The following is a 20,828-nucleotide window of genomic DNA, read 5'->3' on the forward strand; positions in this document are numbered from 1 at the left end:
TTCATAATAGCATTTCAAGTTCGGTTGGTAATACACTGTCTTATCTCGATGATGCCTCGTTAAAGCCGGTCTGCCCTCAGTCACTGCACGTCTGTGGCACAGACCCGCTCTTGGGGAGCAGGAGGGTCGAGGAGTGCGCTCCGCGTTGGAAGCCTCTTTGGACGAGGTGTGTCCCGACCCCCTCCCGCTCCTCCGGAGCGTGTCAGGCGCCTTCAGCCGGAGGCACCCACGTCGGCAGACACGGGCAACAACTAGCCGAAAGTTTAAAAACTGCCTCGGGCCCAGTGCTGAACACGAGCAGAAGCTGTTGGGTCCCCAGGTAGATGCCCGGGAGGGAGCTCGGCCCAGCGAGCGCTTGCTGCGGTTTCACACCCCAAGCACCCACCTGACCTTGCTGCTCCTGGAGCGCGAGTAACGAGGAGGAGCACGTCAGCCTCAGCTGCTGGAGTTTGTTAGAAATGTAAATTAATACGCCAAACTCTGGAGGTGGGCACACGGTTGCTCCTGCCAGCTCTCCTGCGTGAGCCGTGGCTGTCGGTGGCGATGATTTGCACTGCTCGCACCGCTGGCGGCACAGCCTGGGCGCAGTCACGGCGGGGTCACTGCTCCGACCCGCCTGGCCCTGGAGCCGGGCGGGAGAGCGGTGACGGTGACAGGCCGTGCTGCAGCAGCCGGAGCAGTTCCAGTTCCTGCTCGTGCTTCGCGAGGAGACAACTGAATCCCAAAGGCTGAGCAGTCCCTCTTTGCTGGCATCCAGCTCTCCCCTCTTGCTCGTCTCGGAGAAAGCACTATTTCATATTTAATTGAAAATCCTGGGTGCCATAACTGAAAATAAATCTTACAAAATGAATAGTCATGAAATAATAGCATATGCTGTGCAAGGGAAAAGATAAATTCCTTTCATTTTTAATATTACATGATGATTAACTTAACACAGAGGGAAATGTTCTTTCCTTGTGTGATTACTTCAACAACAGCATGCTGTTACTGTCATAAACACAAGCTTCCCTGCAGAATTAAGTTGTAGCAAAATCGTAGTTCAGCGAGTGAAACCAGTGGGGTTCGTGGGTGTGTGATGGATAATGCGTGCTCGGTCTCGGTGGGCAGGGTGGGAGCATGCCAGAGTCTCCCGATGCGCTTTGTGTAGCTCGGACCCCTGTTCTCTAGCTGGGACGAGTCTCCTGGCTCCTTCGTTGTACTTTTCACGTGTAGACGTAGTGCCAAAGAAGTGATGGAACAATTGCTTGACTGGCGTCTTCATACAGGTGAAAGTGAGAATTGCCTCATTTTCTCATTTGGAAGATTTTTAAAGTATTTGGAACAATGTTAGTAGGTCTTGAGTTATTTTTTTCTTACTTTTAGCTTACTGTGTGATAACGCTGTCATTGGAGTGCACTTACTGTAAAACTGCACAGTGGGTGTTCTATATGTTCTCAGGGGCATTCTCAGGAAAATTTTAAATTTTGTAATATTCCTTAAGGGTATAACTTAACCACAGTTGATACACAGTTGCAGGTTGTGTTTTGAGAGAAAGTCTCTTTCATGGTTTATTTTTATGGAATCGGTGTGACTTAGGCAAGTTCAAAGTGGCAGTGCTGACTGTACCAGAACTTTAAAATGTCACTGTTGATGCTTTTCTGCAACAAGCTTGTTTTTGCTGAGAAACGTGTTGGAAAATGAAAGGTGAATACCACATCTCTTGCAGCAGAATTGCCGTGTGGACTCCGTGTGAGTCAGGTATTACCGTCAGTCCTGGCCAGTGCACATCTGGAGCGATGGGGGTTTTGCTGACTGTCCGTCTTGCGCAGAGAGCGCTTTGGGGAGGTGGTGTTTTCCAGTTAAACTTTGAGATGTCTCTAATCAATACCGCTGTGCCACGGCACATCTGTTAATTCGATCAGGGGAGTACTGAGCTAGCACTGAGCTGTTGTGGTTTCAGGTTCCTGGGAGCCCTTGGGAGCGCAGCGAGGCACAGCTCTCGCCTGCAGCTGGAATTTGCTGCGGAGCTGCCTCTGGCCGAGCGCGAGCTCTCCATCGGGAACGCCGCAGCCCGCCTCTGGGAGCGTTGGGATTTCCCGAGCACCTTGAAAAGCCAGTTTGAGAAGCTCCAATTCCTTCATAAAACCTGCACAATGACTGGTCTGGGCACAGGAGCTGCCCCATCCCCGGTGTGCGCGGTGCTGGCAGAGTCCCTGCCCGGGCTGGGGGTCCCCACAAGCCCGTCGATGGCGTTTATGCATGGGCATGACGAGCACGGCTGTGTTTTAAGGCGATGCAAAGCAGGGACGTTTGGGATGGGTCCGGTATTTGAGAGCCCAGTTTGCTGGTGTGTAAACTGGGTGATGGGTCCAGCTGCGACGGACCCTGTGCTGCCGCGCACAGGCGCAGCTGAAGGATGCCTTCCCTGAGGAGGTTCTCCGTTCCCCATGTTGGTTGGTCGCACAAGAGGTTTGTTCTGTTCCGGGAGAACAGACATACGGCGTCTTTGTGAATGTAGTATCTTTGTCAGGCTCCTACTCCGCCAAACTCCAGACTGAAATAGGTTAGTGGGCCTAGAAATTATGCAGAGTGTAATTGCATGTCTTGCTTCCTATGGAGAGCAGGCTAAAAATAAACCTCCCTCTGATTTGCATAAGTTCTATTCTAATCAGAACACTAAAAAAAAGGGTCTTGGCATGTGACCATGTACCCTTCTGCTGGGGAAACAGTGCCAAGTCCCGAGCAGATTAAATCGCTTGTGTAACACCGAGCAGCTGCAAGGACATTCTTCTTTGGGGATGTGACATTCTATAGAACTGCACGCTGCTTAAGCAATAAGATATGGTATGCTATATGTACGTCAGTGTCTGAAACGCGATGCCATGTTAGGGCAAACACATGGGCAGACACTTTCTGCCCAACACTGCAATAGGTTAACTTGCAAAAGTGCCCTGCGTGGAATCCCTTCTTGGGGTGGGTTATTGAAACAGTACTTATTGGATGTCGGTAACTTTGAATTTGCCCATTAGCTGCGGATTATCAAAGGGAAGCATTAATATTAGAACAGTTTGGGGACTCAAGTAACATTTTGTTCAGTTATGTATGTTAATTGTGCTTTCTAGACCAAATTGGTTTGTTGGTGTCTCAGTGCATCAATTTCTCCAGTGTGAATAAAGTAAAATGTCACATTGTAAATTTAAGGGAATGAATGTTTATAAATTGGGAAAAGCAAGCCATAGTTATTCCAAGGAAAATCACCTCTATTGTTTGGGTTACTTGTCTTTGTTGTGGAGTGTTCCACTTCTGTATCTGCTCAATTAAGAGCAGACTAAATGTTTTATGTATTATTTTAACCTATGACGTCTACAGAGGACTGATTCCATGGCTCCAGTGTCTGTATGTGGCTTTACAGCACGAGTGTTGCAGTGGCAGACACTACCTGTTCCAGATAGCATCTGTAGGTGTAGTGAGTTGCACAGTCATTAACACTCAGCGAGGGACTGAGCGCACAATTAGGAAGCCTTAATAAAGTGCTGTTACTAAAACAACCCCCTATTTTTAATTTTTTTAACATGTTTGCATATTACAAATTCTGATTGTTGTTTTGACCCTTTAGGTTGTTGTAACACACTCCTTTAACATGTTCGAGCCCGTTTGTGTCCCTGTGCAGGCACCATCACCTGTGCGGTGGTTCCGTCGGATCCTGTCCTGTGCTGCGCAGTGTGTTTGTGTTCATCGGCAGTCGGGGCCGGCGGGACAGACGCCTTTCCCGGCTGACCTGCAAGGACTGCGTCCTCTGGGCTGTCAGCAGCGATGGCTCACGGGTGACAGTCCACACAGACACTCTCCCCCAGCCATCCTGATGGTATCAAAATACAAAAAGTTGTCTGTGAGCTGAGCGCAGAGTGTCTCTCTGCCCTTAGGTGCTGCCCCACGGTAACTAAAACCACGTTCTCTGCAGTGAGTCTCAGTTGTTTCACAAAGTTGTAAACCACTCCATCTTTCCCTGTCTTTAGGATACGTGCTGCCTCCCGGTGAAGTGTGGGGTAGGATCTTGAGAAAAGTAGGGAATTAAAATATCTCTTGAAAATACAGCAAATCTTTATAAATCGACAAAAGATTGTTGATCTGTTCAGTGCTTTTTTCACTTCTCGAGAAAATACCAAATCAAAGAGAGAAGAGGAAAGTCTCCGTGTAGAATATAAAAGTTCAAACTGTTCTCTTGTGGAAAGTTCTTTTGCATTTTTCTTCCCCACTGTTAAGTTAAAGGAAATGGTTATGTTTGCATTTTATTTGAAACTCATTCGTTATTTTAAATCATTTGAGTTTTCCTCATATCTCCTTCAGTGTCTGATCTTCTATCAGAAACAGCTGTACAGTTCTTTGTGCCTTGCTGTTCTCCTATTTAATAATGGTACATTAAAATACTTGGTGTTATCAGAGAAAACCCTACTCGTTGGTAATTCTCCTGCCTGTACTCCCATGGTTAATGGATTTTTGTGTCTGCGTGATGTGTTACTGTAATCATATCTGATTCTAGCATGCTTGAAGCTGGCGAGTTTGAACGTCTTTACTCAAAGGATTTTCTTTATGGTTGTAGGCAGAAAATGTATTAGGCTGTGCATGCTTTTTTGCTACCAATGCATCATATAAAGCCAACTTAAAATGACGTCTGCTATCACTCCATGGAAGTCATGCAAAGGCTGCGAATGTCTGTAGATGTAACAAGATACAGAAAAGAAAAAGTAGCATTCAGTGAAAATAATTTCTCATCATCTCTCCATGTACTAGTCTTTTCATTTTTTTACATGTACGTCTCATTGCATGTTAACCCCACTGAACACATATACTTTATTTTCATGAAAAGATACATATCTCTTCACAAAGTTATGCTAGGCTCTTGCGGAGGGTCCCCTTACTGAAAGAGCATTTGCCGCAAAATGCTGCTTGTTTCTGACTCCAGTACAGCCTTTATCTGTTATCCTACGTAGGGGTTTCCAAATGCAGCGGGTCTTCATTTACAACTACTTCTGCAGTTGGGAGGTGGTGCGTGTGCCGGCCCTGCGGTGTGCCAGCCGGTGCCCTCGCAGAGCTGCGGCAGCGCCCGGGGCGCAGGTAGGAGGGCAGCGGCTCTGTGCTCGTGCTTCCCCGGCCCCCGCAGCCCCGGCTCTGCGCTCTTCTGCGCTCTGCTTTAATGGTGCCAGCCTGGTCTGGAATCTGTTCTGGCATGTCAGCTAACTGCTTTTGCTTTTAGGTAGTTTAAAGAAAAGTGGTGTTTGTTGTTGGCTGTGCTTAGATGGGAGCTGCCCTCCGTGGGTGCCACGGAGCGGTCCCCCACCCTGCCTGTAGACGTTTGGGGTGCGGGAGCTGGGGGGGTGAGGCCAGGGTAGGGGGTGGAAGGGCTTCTTTCTTCTGTTAAAAACCTTGATTTCACAGTGCTGGATCCTTATTCTTGGCTTCCAAGATTCAGCCAACTATGATGCATCTATTTGCAAACGGAGGCAATTGTTAGTTGGGTAACAAGTGTTATTTTCATACACCAACCAAATGGCACTGAAAGACTCCATCTAAACACCGTCTATGTTCTGCCAATGTTTTCTTTCTTCTTCCTTCCGCACTAAACAATAGATTTTTTTTTTTTTTTTTTTTCATGGTAGCTGAAGAACCCAGCCGTGGATATTCACAATCCAGAGACTTCTGTTACAGTTGACTTTGCTGTTTCTGTACTGCCAAAAATAAAAACCTGGAGCATTGCATACAGGCTCCCACTGTTTACATTTCATCTCCTCTCCTTCTCAGCTCTGAGTGTTTTTCAGAATAAACAATGCATTATTTGCCAAAGCTTTTGTATTTCTTAAAGATTGTTTGGGGATATGCCTTCCAAAGCGTATTTTAGTTATCGTCAAAACTTGAAATGCTTTAATGATGAAGTTCACAAGCAAACACAAAGCCAAATTATTTTTGCATACGTTTGCCAACAGCGGGCTGGTTTGTTGGTGGGACGTTTCCAACCCTAGAAGATTTCAAGGAAACAGTACAACAGTACGCCGTGATGCTCAAGAATGAGGACTGAGAAACTTTGTCTCCCTGAGTCAGTCACCACCCTGAGTGAAGATCTGAAGGCATTTTCCTGTAAAGGCTTGTGTTGGTTGCCCCTTTGATCATCTTTCGTAATGAGTGATCTCCTAAATCTGTAGCCTTAAAAAGTCAAAACTCATAGTTATTGATGTTTTCTGAGTGTATTTTTTGTGACTAGCAAAAAGAAGATGATCCCCGAAATGAAGCGTGGTGTGCATACTGTCATGAGGTTTCTGGCAACCTTGTTTCTTAAATCTGGATAAACAGTTTTTCATTTATTTCAAAAGCCCTGTAAAACACACTTGCAGTATTTTGAATGCTATCGTAAATGATTTATTAATGCTGTAAGGCTTATCTCTACCGTAATTTCTGTAAACAAGAATATATTGCCAAGAATTTATTGGTCAGCATATAACAAACTACAATTAAGCAAGCCTTTCAAAGTGAACCTTTACAATGTTTTTCAGCTTTCAGCCAGTAAATGAGTCTGGTTTAATGGATTATTGTGGCTATGAAGTGCCTTGAGATTTTTTCTGTGCAATACACCCTATGTAATTTCTTCTATGAATTGTTCTGCGTCTATCATGTTAATGTAATTAGATGAATCTGACATACTTACCCTTTACTTTTTCTGAATTTGCAGAAGATCTTTAATGACACAGCCATAGCTCAGCTACATGAAAGATCCTTAATTCAATTTTCTTTAAAGAAGATTGACACTGGTAACATTTAGCCACTTAACAACCTTTATTTCGCAGCATGGTAATTGGCAAACGCTCTGCACCGTGATTTCTCTTCAGTACAAAGAAACAAGTTTTGCTGTTGTAGTTAAAAGTTTATGGGTTAGTTGTGTTACTTGGAGGAATTAAATTCCTTCCTCTGCTGCTGGGGCAGGTCCTGCCGCTTGTTGGCAAGGCCTCCTCCCGTCCTGCTTCCTTTGTGCCGTGCCAGTGCTCCGGGACTTCCCACCCGTACCTGTCGGTCTGGGGTCGTTGCTCTGTGCCTTGGAGTATTTGGTAGGGATTTGTCAAACCAGTCTCATAAATGTAGCTGTTTGCATAGCTTTTTATTAGATGTTCAGTTTTTGGATGTGTTGCGTGGGAAAACGGTGGGCAGGACAGAGTGAGAGTACGCGGAGCAGCTTGGGGTCACCTGCAAAATCCAACCCCGAGTCTGAAGCTCTTCTGAATCGGTCTCTGTGGGACACTGGCATGCATCGTTTTCATATGGCTGGTGTTTCCTAGGTATCTTTATGTGATGCAGTTAAAAAGCATGGTAAAGTAAAGCAAATGGATAGCAAGCTCCTGCAAGCTTTCAGAAGGCTGGGATATGCTCGGCAGCGCTGCGTACAGAAGCTCAACTCTAAGGAAGATGGTGCAATGGACTTCGCTCGAATTGTCCTTTGTCTGAAAGTTTTGAGAATTTCTCAAATACTCTTTTTCTTTGTTATAACATGTTTTCTCCAGATGCTGGAATAACTTCCAGTACTGTGCAAGGAGACTGATTTGGATTTTCCGCACACAGATGGTATGCGAGGCTGTGTTCACTCCGCTGGTTCCCGAGCCTCTGCTCATCCCTGTGTGTTCGGCACCTAAACCCGGGCTGCATCTGCTCTTCCCGCGGTGGTGCCACACCTGATGCTCGTCCTGTGCCAGCGGCTGCACTCTGCAGTTTCATGTAGTCTTAAGATTTTTTGCGGAGGGACACTCGTGTAGTTTGCTGAGTGCAGCGCCACTTAATAAAAATATCTTTGCTGTCCATGTCTTCAGTCAAATAATTAATTCTCTGCAGACATTTAGTAGAGGGAAATTCACACAGCCCCCCAGGCTTTAGTGAGATTCTGTTAATCTTAATGAATATTTGAAAGCTTTTGTGAGACGCCTTACTGGGGAATTTAAAATATATTTTAAAAATATTTTCTCCCTACATCATTATTCTGAATCACAATACCTCCTTTTATACCTGTCCATGTTCCCAAGTAGTCCAGTTCAGTTCCATCTGTGCTCATCAGCTTCTTGTCCTCAGGACTTGCCCTTCCCTCGCCAAACAACTTTCCCAAGTCATTCCCCAGTTCTCCCTCTGCTGATAATAGCATCGGTTGTTTCAGAAGGGTTTGGTTCTTGACATCTGTTGGTCTGCTCTCAAACCAAAGCCCTACAAGTGATCCTGGGTTGAGCGAGAAGGTGGGAAATCTGTCAGTGTGGCCAGAACAGATTAAAATATATTTTTGCTCTTTTTTCATGCCCTTTAATAATCTAAGGAGTTGTCTGGTTTTTTTTATTTTGTCTTTGTAAAATACATAATTTGCATTTCACACCCCAAAATAAGCTTCTAATGTAGTTGGCTTTTCTCCCACATTTGTTCTAGGAAATCAAGTTTCATTCTTTCCCTTGTCTGTTCTGTTCTTTGTCAGGGCAATATCTATGTCTTGTGACAGATTGCCGTTTTTGGACAAATGTCGCTCCCTACCAGTGATACAGCAGATCACGCTGTCCTTATGGTGTCTCACCAGAGACCTGCCCACTATGGCCCTTTGGAGAATCTCCGCTGAATTAGTCAACAGTTGGCCTTTTCTGATGTGGGATCTGGCAATCAAAAGACGTGATTAATTTAGACTTTGGGAGCAGAGCCGTGTGGACCTACTGCTGTGTGAGTCTCGTTAAAGGCAAACAGCAGAATACACGTCACATTCCTGAGATGATTATCTGCTTTTGGTCTTTTGAACATCCTTGCAGTGACTTAACTCCAAAGCAGCTGGTGACGCCGGCTGGTGTTTAGGTGCTTGTTGAGTCCTGCAAACTGAACACACAGTTTTCTTACTGTGTTTCTTAGAAATTAATGCCTCGCCTGACAGTGGGCGTGATCGCTCTTTGAAGAAGCAGCAGTTACCTTGAGCGAAGCTCAGCCTGTAACGCAACCGGGATCCCAGACGGATCGCTGGCCTAGCTGTGGGCATCATCTCAACCTCCTTACTGGCCTGAGTTTTCCCAGGCAGCTCCTCTCCGTAGCGGGCAGAGTCCAAACTTGGGTTCTTGCATCCGTTACCTGGAAGAGGAGTGGGAGGTGTTGAGTGGGGATGTGCCTATGGAGCCCTTGGGGCATCTGGCTCTGCCGTCCTCCGCGGTGGTCCCAGGGCACCAGCCCCTCTTCTTCCGTGAAGGAAAAGCAGACTTTTGCACAGTAATCCATCGATGTCTCTGCCCCACAGGCTGAGCAGAACGACACCCGCTGACTGGGCTGGACATTTTCAGAATGTTGCGCTCTCTTTCTTCTTTAATTGAGATAATGTGAACCTCCCGCATGTTTCTGGGAGCGTAGGAGCGTGTTTGCTCGGAGGGCAGCGTCGCAGGGCCGGTGCTGAAGGCCGTGTTACTGCAGGGCTGTTCCATCTTTTCCATATTCTCTGAATATGGTGAATCTCCTATATGCTTTTAGAAAGAATTTATTGCATTCAGCGAATGCATGTGCTCGGGTCTGTAACTCGTGTTAAATTATCGTATGTGAGTGGTTGCTGAGGAGTATCATAAAGTTAATGTGTTGCACACTGATTGTACCTTTTGGTTTCCTGATGCAACCTGTCTGGTTTGTGTGGCTGAACATTTCTTTAAATGGCTTTTGCTTAGTCACATCAAAGATCACTTAATCTTACTTTCTGTATTGATAGCCAAATTTTAATTAAACAGTAACTGTTTTCCACTTGATGAACCCCGATAATTCCTATTTTAGTTAGCCGCTTTTGATCAAAGCCATTTGGCTGTTCTATTAGCCCTTAATGCGTGTTTCACGTGGAGTTTTCATATTCTGGGCTGCCTTTTGCAGTCACTGTTATGCAACACATCATGCAGCCTCGGACCGTATGGAATTCTGCTTACCTCGGTGAAATTCGGAATGTACATTATGAAATTCTGTTTACATTTCTCCTCTGCTTTGTTCCCACTGAGAAAAGGAAACTGTGCAGCGGTATCTCATTGTGCCTTTTTCACTCGTCAGTGCTCCCGGAGCCCTCTGGGCCGTGGTGCCGAGGGGGAGCGGGGCAGCGGGCGGTGGGAACTGGGAGCTCCGGTCCCACCTCCGCATCGCCCCTCGGCGCAGCCCGGGACGGGGCGGCAGATGCCGCGGGGCCGGCGGCAGCACAGCGGGGCAGTGGGGCTTCAGGGCCAGCGGGGCCTGTTCCCCCCGACCCCCCGGCCTTGCCCCGGCCCTGGGTAAAGGCCTCGGCTGCCGCCCTGCCTGCCCGAACTTTTGGGGTGTTTTCTACCCTTTAATTGACCAGCGGAACGCAAAGGGACTGCAGGTGGGCCGTTCAAAAACGTACACCAGGAATGAGGGGATGCGGTTCCTCTTTCACATCCATTCCCTTAAGATACGGTTTTGTGCAACAGGCCGCAGTGAAAGTATAAGCCTTAGAAATTAATTGTGTCATTTAATAGGAAAGTCCCATGCTTTTAATAAACTGCTACTTTGAAAAATGGCTTTTATAATTAACAGGAGGGTGTTTTTTGCGGAATTTGACAGACGCACGCCCAGTGCTGGTGGGTTCGCCCACCAGCGTCGCCGCTCCCGTCCGCACAGAGCTGCCGCTCTCTCGGGGGTGTTGGCAGTGTGGGACATGCCGTCTGCCGTGCGGAAAGTTGCCACCTATGTCTGTCCGCATGAAATGCGGGTAAAAATTAAATGGAGAATTTCCACCTGTTCTTCAGAGTGATTCGTGGGGGATGCCGCAGACCCTCCATGTATTAGCAGCATGAGCCAGACACACCGTGACGTTATTTTGCTGTGACTTCTTATTGGGCAGCAGCATAAAATCTTCACAGATTAAATTCTTAGAATTTATTTGCATATTTAAACTTTGAGCTCTGCTGTTTTACCAACATTGCTAGTTTAGAAATGGACTTTTTTTTTTGTCTTGAGCTCTAGTAGTGCCATGGCAATACTCATCTGTTTGCAGTTGCAATATCTATACTTTAGCGTTCCCGTGACAGGTCGGATGTATAAATATCCATGTTCGTCCTGCTTAGGTACAGCAGCAAAGGCAACTGTACCATTGTGGTTTGCAGTGTGACGAGAAATGAAAGCCGCTACCCCCGTTTTTCACAGTGTCTCTGTCACCCAGACCTGCCTCTGCCCTTCACAGCGCCGTATGTTGCTGCAGTGGTACTTAAGCCTTTTTTTCTTCTGCAGTCACTTAGTTTTCCTTACCAAGCTGCAGTGTGCATATCCTCATTTAAGCAGTTCCTTTGCAGTTAATTTAAATTAAAACTGAAAACAAGAGGCTTTTGCCTGTTCGTCTTGCAGAACCTGAATGGTATAAAGTACATTATTCCTCTTGACTGGTCCCTGTGTTGCATGTGTCATCCTTCAGAGATGGCTCAGCCGCACAACGAACACCAACCCGACACTTACTAGGTCGTTTTGGAGAGTCTGATACATGAGGTTCTCCTAAAAGCCTGCGTGAAACGATACAAGGGAGCATGTTCAGCTCCTGAAGGGGGAAATATCTGGCTTTTGCGTAAGAACAAGCTCTGAAGGTTGCCTAAAGCATCCTTACTATTGCTTTATTTTTCTGCTTTCTAATGCACACTATTCTCTATGTGACTGTCTGTCATTTTCTCTCTGCCTACTCTTTGTTTGACTTTTTTCTGTTTTCCCCCGGCAATCCTTTCAATCTTCAATGTAGTCATCTTGGTCTCAGAGCATAGTCCAATCTTTAAGGTTTTAATGTTAAGATTAACCCCTCAGTGTCAACATATCCTTAAAAGCAGCTTTGCTTTGACTGTTCTTTGGACTGAGTTGCTGTTTATTGAAAAGAGTTTATGAGCTTTTAAATTTGAAAACACGAAGAAGGTAAGATCAGTGAATAAATAACGTCTCTGGAATTCTACGTCCAGTACAGATTTTCACCTCTTGCCAAGCTTTTCCGACGTGCAATGCTCTGAACATAGCTAACAACCAGATTCATCTGCCCGAGTGAAATACGTGTGTATTGATCGGCCAAAGTGAAATATGCCGGTATTGTTACAGCGCAGTGCTATGGATCTGGCTGTGACAGGGAGATGGATGGACCATTTTAGGGGTAAAACATTTTTTAATGTTGAGAAACCATCTTGTCTACAAACAATAAAGTGATTTGTAGTAACAAATGGAAAATATTTTTCTTGCTGGAGATTACACCATTTATTTTCATTTTCCATGACATGTTTTGCTCATTATGCTGCAGGAGGCAAATCCAAAGTTTTATAAAGAACAGCTCATGATGGTAAAATAGGGAATTGAGCTGAGGGCCGCTGTCGTAACGAGCGAGAGCATGGGACCCGGGGGAGATGCGGAGTGCTGCGAGGCTTGTGGCTGGGAAGGAGTTGGGGACGGGGACGCTGCTCACCCCAGCCGTCGTCTCGGTGGGCACTGCTGCGTTGCTGGTGCAGCTCCTGGAGAGCCAGAGCGCTGCGCTGTGGTGCCGTCTCAGTGCTTTTGGGGTTTCTGGACATAATTTTAAAATAAATGACAGCGTTAAAGGAGGTTGATGAATGGGCTTCACCAGGAGCCGAGGGCTGGCATTTGGCACTGGGGGTGCTGCCGGTGTTCTGGGGGCGCGTGCGGTGCTGGACTTCGTCTTTGTCTGCTTCGGGGCTGAGGGTGGTTGTGTTTGGGGTTTGGTTAATTTACGGACAGCACAGACCTCTGAAGAGAGGCTGATAGGTAATCTTGGTTTCGCTTTTAAACCCTTTCCGGCATGCTGTTGTTTTGCTTGTGGGGATAAGGGTGTGCACTGAAATAACGTTTGCCATTAATGAGTGGTGGCAGCTGAGGAATGTTTGAGACCTGTATAAGGTGTGTGGCTGCCCTTAACTTGTCAAAATGGGAAGGGAAAGTATAAAATTACCAAAACCAAAACTTGCAACCGACTTTGTGGCGGTGACACGTGGTTGGGAAAACACGGTTTATGGTGGTGGAAGGGTTTCCTGGGGTTTGGTGGGTTTGGATTGTTGCGTTTTCTCCAAATCAGACGTTTCGTGTGAGTACAGTCATCTCTGTTGAAGGTGTGGGTGAGCTTTGTATTAAGAGTGATGTGGGTCTGTGCCCATTTCATTCCTGGCCCTTTTGGGGTGGTCTCTTCAGCCGCAGGTCTCGGCTCCTGTCAGAATCGCTCCTCCGGCAGGTTTACACATTTCGTAACCTGTTGCTGACACAGCTTAGCAGGAGCAGTTGTGTGTCCCAGCTTCTGTCCCTGCCGTGGTGATGCACCGGCACTCGCCTGCTACGGCCATCTCCTGGGGAGGGTTTTGAAGACAAAGACTTAAGAGTCTTTTTTCCCTAAAGCCTTGAATGTTCTGCTGTAGTACGTAACTTAAATTTATCAAGGTCACTGAACCCTATTTAATGTGCTTTCTGGAAAGACGACAGGGTACAAAAGATTGTTTTGTACCCTTCTGTCAGAAGGATGAAGCAGTAATACAAGAGCTCAGTTATTTGTGTGCTGAAGGGGCTGTGGTTATCTAGCGATGTGACAGACTCGCTAATGATACCTGACAGAAGTATTGCAAAGGAATAATTGTAAAAAAATTCTTCCATCACACAGTGTTTTTAAAAAGAAAATATTTTCTTTTTATAATATCAAGAATGCAGATTCCCATGTGGCAAAATACTGAGTTCAGGTGCCTAGCCAGTAGGTGGAAATCGAATAGAAAATATTTGAAGCAGTTTCCTGTCTGTAGAGACTTCTAATTTTGGTAGTAGATTTTGTATTTTAGTACTTCTTATTGATTTCAAAACAATTCCAGAATATTGTCATTCTCTTGCTTGGGAGATACTGAGATTGGGTGGTTGTTGCTCGCGGTGATGCTTAAAATCACCGTGCCAATGTACGCCAGCAGAGTCGGCCTTTGGCAGCGTAGAATGGCTTTTCCATTCAGGTTGTTGCATTAAAATCAACCTGACTCTTTCTGCTGCTTTCTTTTTTGTAACATTTGTAGCAGTGAAATGCCATATTTGTTGTAAGATCCTGTTTATTTTTTATTTAAGTTTATTTAAGTTATTCTTGTTTGTTTTTTTTAAGGAAAAGTCATCAACAAAGACTTGCGCCACTACCTGAGCCTTCAGTTCCAGAAGGGCTCGATAGACCATAAACTCCAGCAAGTGATCAGAGACAATCTCTACTTGAGAACCATCCCTTGTAAGTATGTAAAGATCATCCTCAGTTGATCTGTTCCTGCTAACCATCATAATTTGAGAGCTTTAAACACCTTCTCTCCTAATCTGGTTTATGGTTGTACCTTGCAGCAGGAACTTCTGTAAATGGCTTTGCTCGAGTAGTTTCACATCTTAAGTTGCAATGAAAAGGTGCGGCCAACACGGACTGACAAAACGGCAAAAATTTCAGTGCTCAGAGCTCAGAGTGTTTCGGGAATATCTGTGTTTTACTCATTGTAAGTTGGTGAGTTGTTTTCAGAATACCCGCAGCCACCGTGGGGAATAACCCTTCCTCAGCATGCTCAGACAGTGCAGACACGGCCTGATTTTTGTCAAGGTGTTGCTTTCTGCACAGAGAGGAAGCCTGGACCTGGAGAGGGCCGGGTGCGATAGGCAGAGCAGGGCAGCTGGAGGGAGAGCTGCGGGAGAACGGGCTGCAGGGACAGAAGGTCGTGGGAAACTGGCATTTGCTCATCCCGAGGACACGGCATGGGGAGGTGGCGGCAAGAGGGACAGTGAACCCGTGGCCCAAGAACAAGAGGGAGAAGCAGCGGATGGACAAACTTTATTGTCACAGCAGGAATTAATTAGTCAGAGAATCTGGATGGGCCTGTCCCGTTGGTTATGCCAGCCCTTCCGCTTCCCAGACCGCTGGCATCTCTGGGTCCAACCTGCCCTTAGCGCGGTGCCTGGTGGGCGCTGCTCCCGCCAGCGGAGGGTTGTAGGAAGCACCGTCAGCGTACAGGACGCTCTGACAGCTGCCAAATACCCTGTCCTTGCTTCTCACCCTTCTGCGCCATTTCATTTCTTAATTATCACAAGATCGTCCTTTACCTAGGCTCAAAGGTTCACTGATTAAAAAGGCTCATCACCAATTGTGTTTAAATATTCATTGTGCTAAAAACTTAAAAGTTGGTCAACTAACGTTTTCTTAACTACAGGAATTCCGTTCTTGATTTAGCGTCATTATGATATCGAGCATGCCCAAGAGTTTGTGACTTTCTTGAAAGATAACAATAGAGAAAGGCGGATTGTTTACTAGCAGCTCTTGTTCATGCTGCCGCCTGAAAAAATTGACATATGCCTTTAAAATGCTGTTAGGTTATAGCAGTAATGACTCAGTGGTGTAATTTCCAGGAGAGCTTTAATTAAGCTGTTACACCTATAGGAGGCCCTTATTTATAGACACAACACTTGAACTTCTGCGTTAACACAGCTATTTACTGATTACTTCGAAAAGCTTACTTATAGCTGGGGTTTGGAGTACAGATGAATTACGCTCTGAATTGTAAGGTTAAAAATAATAGCTTTTGTGCCCGGTTATGGATTTGGTGGCACAAAAATCAAATGTGCTTAGTCACATGGACCTCAGTCCAAATTAGCAAGTTGGTACTGGTGGAAACAGCTCTTACATGGCTCCCCAGAGCCTCCGACTGCCATTGCCCAGCTCGGGCATCGTCAGCTTCACAGAGTAAGTTTTCGGTTCACTGACCATAAGAAAGAGTTCTCTCTAATTACCACCTCACCCAACCTTTTTTCTCCTCCTTCCTCAATACCAGCACTGTCATTCCTACAGAATTTATTGGCCTAGTTATATATTATTGTTCACTTGCTCACCAGTATTCTAACTCTTGTCTTGCTGGAGTGACATCATCACTGTATAAAGATTCAAAAGTGTATTGTTTTTACTGAATTGTGCAGCAGGCGGCATTTGGTAAACAGGCAGCACTGAAGTATCTCACAAGAGTGTTTTCTCTGTCTTTCCAGGCACTACGAGGGCTCCCAGAGATGGGGAGGTCCCTGGGGTAGACTATAATTTCATTCCTGTTGAGCAGTTTAAAGCACTGGAAGAAAGTGGAGCCTTGCTAGAAAGTGGAACGTATGACGGTATGTTGGTGACGTTCAGTGGAGGGGGGATGAGGACCCAGTACTCATGGCCAGTATCTTGGTGTAAGCGTAGCTCCTTGTGCCAGGAGGTGCCACTTTTCCTGCCTCTTGGTGGCCGTTTCACCAGTAGAGCAGCAACAATAAACCTGGTTTTGGAGAACCTGTGAAGAGGAGTAGTGGTCACAGTCACAAGTTGCCTTTCAACCAATCTTGATGCAATCTGATTATTTTCCCTCTTGCGTTTTTGAGCAAGCGTTCTGAAAATGTTTGTCTGTGCTTGGTAGCATTTTGTTTTAATGGAATTCACAGTCAATCTTGTTTCAGAACAGAACCGCGTTCTTCTCAGAGATGCACATCAAAAGGACAGAAGGCAAGGGAAATTCCATACAGTGGGGTAAAAAAAAAAGTATTTTGCAATGAAAAATTGAAGAGTGCCAGCCCAGATTGTCCAAATCTGTAGCAATGTTGTTTTTGTTACATGTGATGAGGAAAAACCTGCAATGGAGGTAGTGAACCGTCAGGAACCGGTTATCCAGAGGAGTCGTGGAGCTGCTGCTGTGTGATGGGCTTTTGCTTGGCTCTGGTCTGTTTCTAAGGGTTCGGTGGCAGTCAGAGATAGCTTTAAGGTTCCTCGCATCCCCATGCTGCGGGGTGGGGGCATGCCCCAAACCCACCTTCCTTAAAGTGGGAGGGGGAGAGAGCGGTTTGCCCGGCGCAGCCCTGCGTGTCCGCACGCCCCCGCCCGGGCCCTGGCTGCAGCGGGGGCTCTGCTGCGTTTTACTACTGAACCTCTTGGCAGCCTGAACGGAACACGTGGCCGACATCTCACATTGCTTTTTGTATCTAAGTTTATAAAACCTGGAATATTATCTGGCTAGATTTTTTTTTTCAACTTTATAGTTGTACTTGAAATCGACTAAATTACAGCGGAATTTTCAGAACTGCTGAGCATGTGCAGCTTTCATTGATGCTCAACAGAATTTGCCAGATTATAAACCTGCCTCATTCTTACTTACATTTAATGTATATTTGATTCAAGCAACTTTAAGCATGCATCTAGAGGACTTCTTTGATAGGCAGTGGTTTTACTGGCACTTGAATGAGTTTGAATGATCCTCCCCCCGCAAAAAAAAAAAAAAAAAAAAACAAAAAAACAGGAAAAGAAAGAAAATGTCCAAAGCAGAAGATCCTTTGAAAGGCTCTGTACCTCCTGGTTTTACATGTCTCGTGCTGCCTGTTAACATCACCCTGTCTGTGGAAATGTCCTCAGCAAATCAAGACTAAACTAGCACTTTTATTTTTTCCCCTTAGCTCCCCTTTCTCTGGCTGTCACCGCATTGAGCCTCACCCTCACTGATGTTTGCAGAAGGGTTTCTTTTTTTTTTTTTTTTTTTTTTTTTTTAACATGGTCAAAAACATAACCAGCCACTAAAAGTTTCCCCAGCAGGAATTCTGGGAAGCTCTCTTGCTGTGTGCTCAATTCCCTAATAAAAATCATATGAGCAGTCAGGAGAGAGGTCAATTGCTGTAATTCTTTTCCAGAAAACAACAGATGATTCCTCGTCTTTGTGTTTTAGATTAAAATTTTGAAGTAAAAATCTTCATTTTTCTCAAGTACAAATCGGTTTTAGATGAAGCTGTATTGTCAGTAGAAAATTGTAGGACTGGTTTTAAAATAGCTTATTTGTAGCTGGTTTTATGTAAATAGTTACTTTATGTTTCTGCACAAAATTAATTTGCTTTTTGACTTGAGTGTGTTTCTGTTGCTGCATATTACTCTGCTAATCAGTTAAACTGTATATAGAGTAGGAACAATTGATTTTCACTGTTTTACTTCTCTCAGACTGTTCCCCAAGTCTCTTTATGGCACATTAGTGAATTCCAGGCAAAGTAACAAATCTGTCTTTTTCTTTGAAATCACGTGGCAGGAGAGAGATTTTGGACTTAACCTGCTGTTTTCTGATGCACAATAGCATCATTGGCAAACAGACAATGTAGGAATAAGTAGGTTTTGACTGTTGGTTGGGTTTTGGTAGTGCTAATGTCTTCTTTAAGAAGTTAATTTACAGTTCCGGTCTTTCACCAAAAAGGCATCACATGGGCAATAAAACGCTCACTGCCACTGCCAGTGCTTCCAGCAGTATCAGCGCTTTAGTGACCTTCATTTCTGTCCCATCATCAGGTAATTTTTACGGTACTCCGAAGCCTCCAGCAGAGCCCAGCCCCTTTCAGCCTGATCCAGTGGATCAAGTTCTTTTTGACAATGATTTTGATACCGAATCACAGCGGAAAAGAACCACATCCGTCAGCAAAATGCAAAGGATGGACAGTTCTCTGCCGGAAGAGGAGGAAGAGGAGGAGAAGGAAGCAGTTAATGGCAGCGGAGGGATAGGTTGGTTGACACGGGGAGAAACTCCCTGAAGTGTTGTATGAATGGATAAGAAATACACAAATAACATTCATGCTGGCTTGAACCGCTTCCTTAGTTTGGGTAAAGTTTGAAGGCAGTTTTCTATTCAGACTGGGTTTTCTACTCAGTTTTGAAATTATCTCTTAAAAAGAAACAGCTGTTCTCCCAGCCAGATGTGCAATTGCATCATAAAATGCACTGCTCAGTAGAGAACATGTAGTGCTGGGTATTGGCCAGTGACATGAGGAGGAAGGAAAAATCTGTGCGCTCTTCAAGTTAACGAAGTCCTTTGCGGAGTATAATTCATACCCTGTAAATGTTACTGTTAAATTAGAGGAGATTACTGAATTTGTATGCAGGAGATATTAGCAAAACAGTTGGTTTAAGGGGCGACACTAGCTCATACTGTAAATTTTTCAGATGATTTTGGTTAAGGGAACTGTCGCACAACCTGAAACTGCGTAAAGGGGAGTTTGTGGAGGGAAGTAAAGCGGAGTGTGATGAGACCGGACCAGTGTCCGGTCGGATGTTTCGGAGGTTGGCAGGACGCCCTTTTCCTTTCGCTGTCACGGTTACTCATCCCGAGGGGGAAGAACTGATGGCGGGGAGAGACCGTCACATTGCATTTGCGGATGATCCTCTGTGTGAGTGTTCAAGACAGACTTATCGAACAGAGCTGACCTCATCCCGCAGGCTTCAGGGCTGGCGACACCAGGGCACGGAGCGTCCCGGTGGCCAGGCGGGTGGTCAGGGGAAGGTCACGGACATCGTCGCGTGACGGAGGGTACCGAGGATGACCTCAGGACTGGAGGGTGGAGATTTGCATTTAAAGTTTTCTGCAGGGATTTTGGGGAGCTTTTTCTTGTTGTGGCTCGCAGGAGGGTGGTGTTTGTTTTATTGGCAGTTTGGGTCTTCTCCACATTTCGTTCTGGTGCTTTGAGGAATACTAGTAGGATTTTGGGGGGTTCATGGCATTACAAGCACTGTTTTCCATGTAGGAACGGCAACAAAGTATAGTCAACTTGAATTTCTGCCAGCGTTGATTTTTCAGCGTAGGCTCAGACACATAATGCGAGGTTAATTCTGTTTGGCAGGGGAAAAGCAGAGTTCAGTGTTTTCATGTCAGCTTTTCAAAGTTCACAGCTGAAAAAAAAGTAGTGGAAAAATGCACATCACATAGAGGGACGTGTTTGACATCCACTCGTAGCCAGATTAAGAGGGTGGTTCTTTGTAAGAAACAACATAAACATCTGACAAATAGTAACACTTTCCCCAAACAACTGCAGAAAACAAAGAAAAACATTCAGATTCTCCTGACTGGATGAAACCTGTTCCCAGCTACAACCAGACAAGCAGCTCCATGGACTTCAGAAATTACTTGTCGAGGGATGAGACCCTGGAACCGCTGCCCAAGAACTGGGAGATGGCCTACACTGACACCGGCATGATCTACTTCATTGAGTGAGTAGACCGATGCCGCGGAGGGGTCGCTGAGCCCTTTGGAGGAGGGGAGTGCTGGTGGGCTGCAGTCCGGGCAGCTGCCTGCTGCTCTTACACCTCCCTTCTTCTGCTCTTACTGCTTCTATTTCTGTATGAAATTTAATATATTTCTGCTGTTTCGTTCCTTACTGATAGTCATCTATGCTGCGTACTTGGTACGATTACTGTCGCGCAGGAAAGCCTTATGGTTCCACGAGCAAAGTCAGTTTGTGTGTAATCTGAGTTTTGTATCTCACAAAAGCTGGGTGGGTATTGCTAGGTGAGGTATAACATCATATAAAGCTTCAGGATGTAAAATTTCTCTTAAATTTGAGAGCTTGTTTATTCTTTCTTTGCCACTTGTGTTCCTTGGCTGGGAATGTGTGCTTAAAAATACAAATAGCCCAGATTAAAGCCTGGGACAGGAAAGCAGCTCATGTGTGTGCATGGGAAACAGCCTCACTTACTAATTTCTAAAGGAAACAAAAACCTTAAGTTTTTGTTAAGCATAAGAAGAGGCTAAAAATGTTTCCTTTCAGGTAGAAACAGCTGATATTCCCACATGAGCTCCTGGGGGCAGGGCAGAGCGTTTGTACCCCTAACATTTCACATCTGTCCTGGAGAGTCTCCAGTGTGCCCATACCTCTGAGCATTATTGTTGCCTTTTTTTAGCATTTTCTGATGTGACTGAGGCACAAATAAAGGTCACATTATCTAAAGGCTACAATTTGCACGTGGTAGTAAATATTTAAAAGTTAGAGTAAAGCAGTTTCTTCAGTCTGAGGGAGTTCTCTTCTAATGGGAGGTG

General features: G+C 45.4%; 1 protein-coding gene across 2 annotated transcripts in view; it reads left to right on the forward strand.

Moving 5' to 3' along the window:
• MAGI3 (membrane associated guanylate kinase, WW and PDZ domain containing 3) overlaps window positions 1-20,828 on the forward strand; it is a 73,258-nt gene that overhangs the window by 22,854 nt on the left and 29,576 nt on the right. For both annotated transcript variants that reach the window (XM_082494417.1, XM_082494418.1), the window contains exons 2-5: window positions 14,111-14,227; window positions 16,012-16,131; window positions 18,314-18,523; window positions 19,828-20,002. In XM_082494417.1, coding sequence (XP_082350543.1) covers window positions 14,111-14,227; window positions 16,012-16,131; window positions 18,314-18,523; window positions 19,828-20,002 — 622 coding nt within the window. The remainder of the gene's footprint in view (window positions 1-14,110; window positions 14,228-16,011; window positions 16,132-18,313; window positions 18,524-19,827; window positions 20,003-20,828) is intronic.

This window comes from Vanellus vanellus, assembly GCF_965231255.1.
Source record: "Vanellus vanellus genome assembly, chromosome: 23".
Taxonomy (NCBI): domain Eukaryota; kingdom Metazoa; phylum Chordata; class Aves; order Charadriiformes; family Charadriidae; genus Vanellus; species Vanellus vanellus.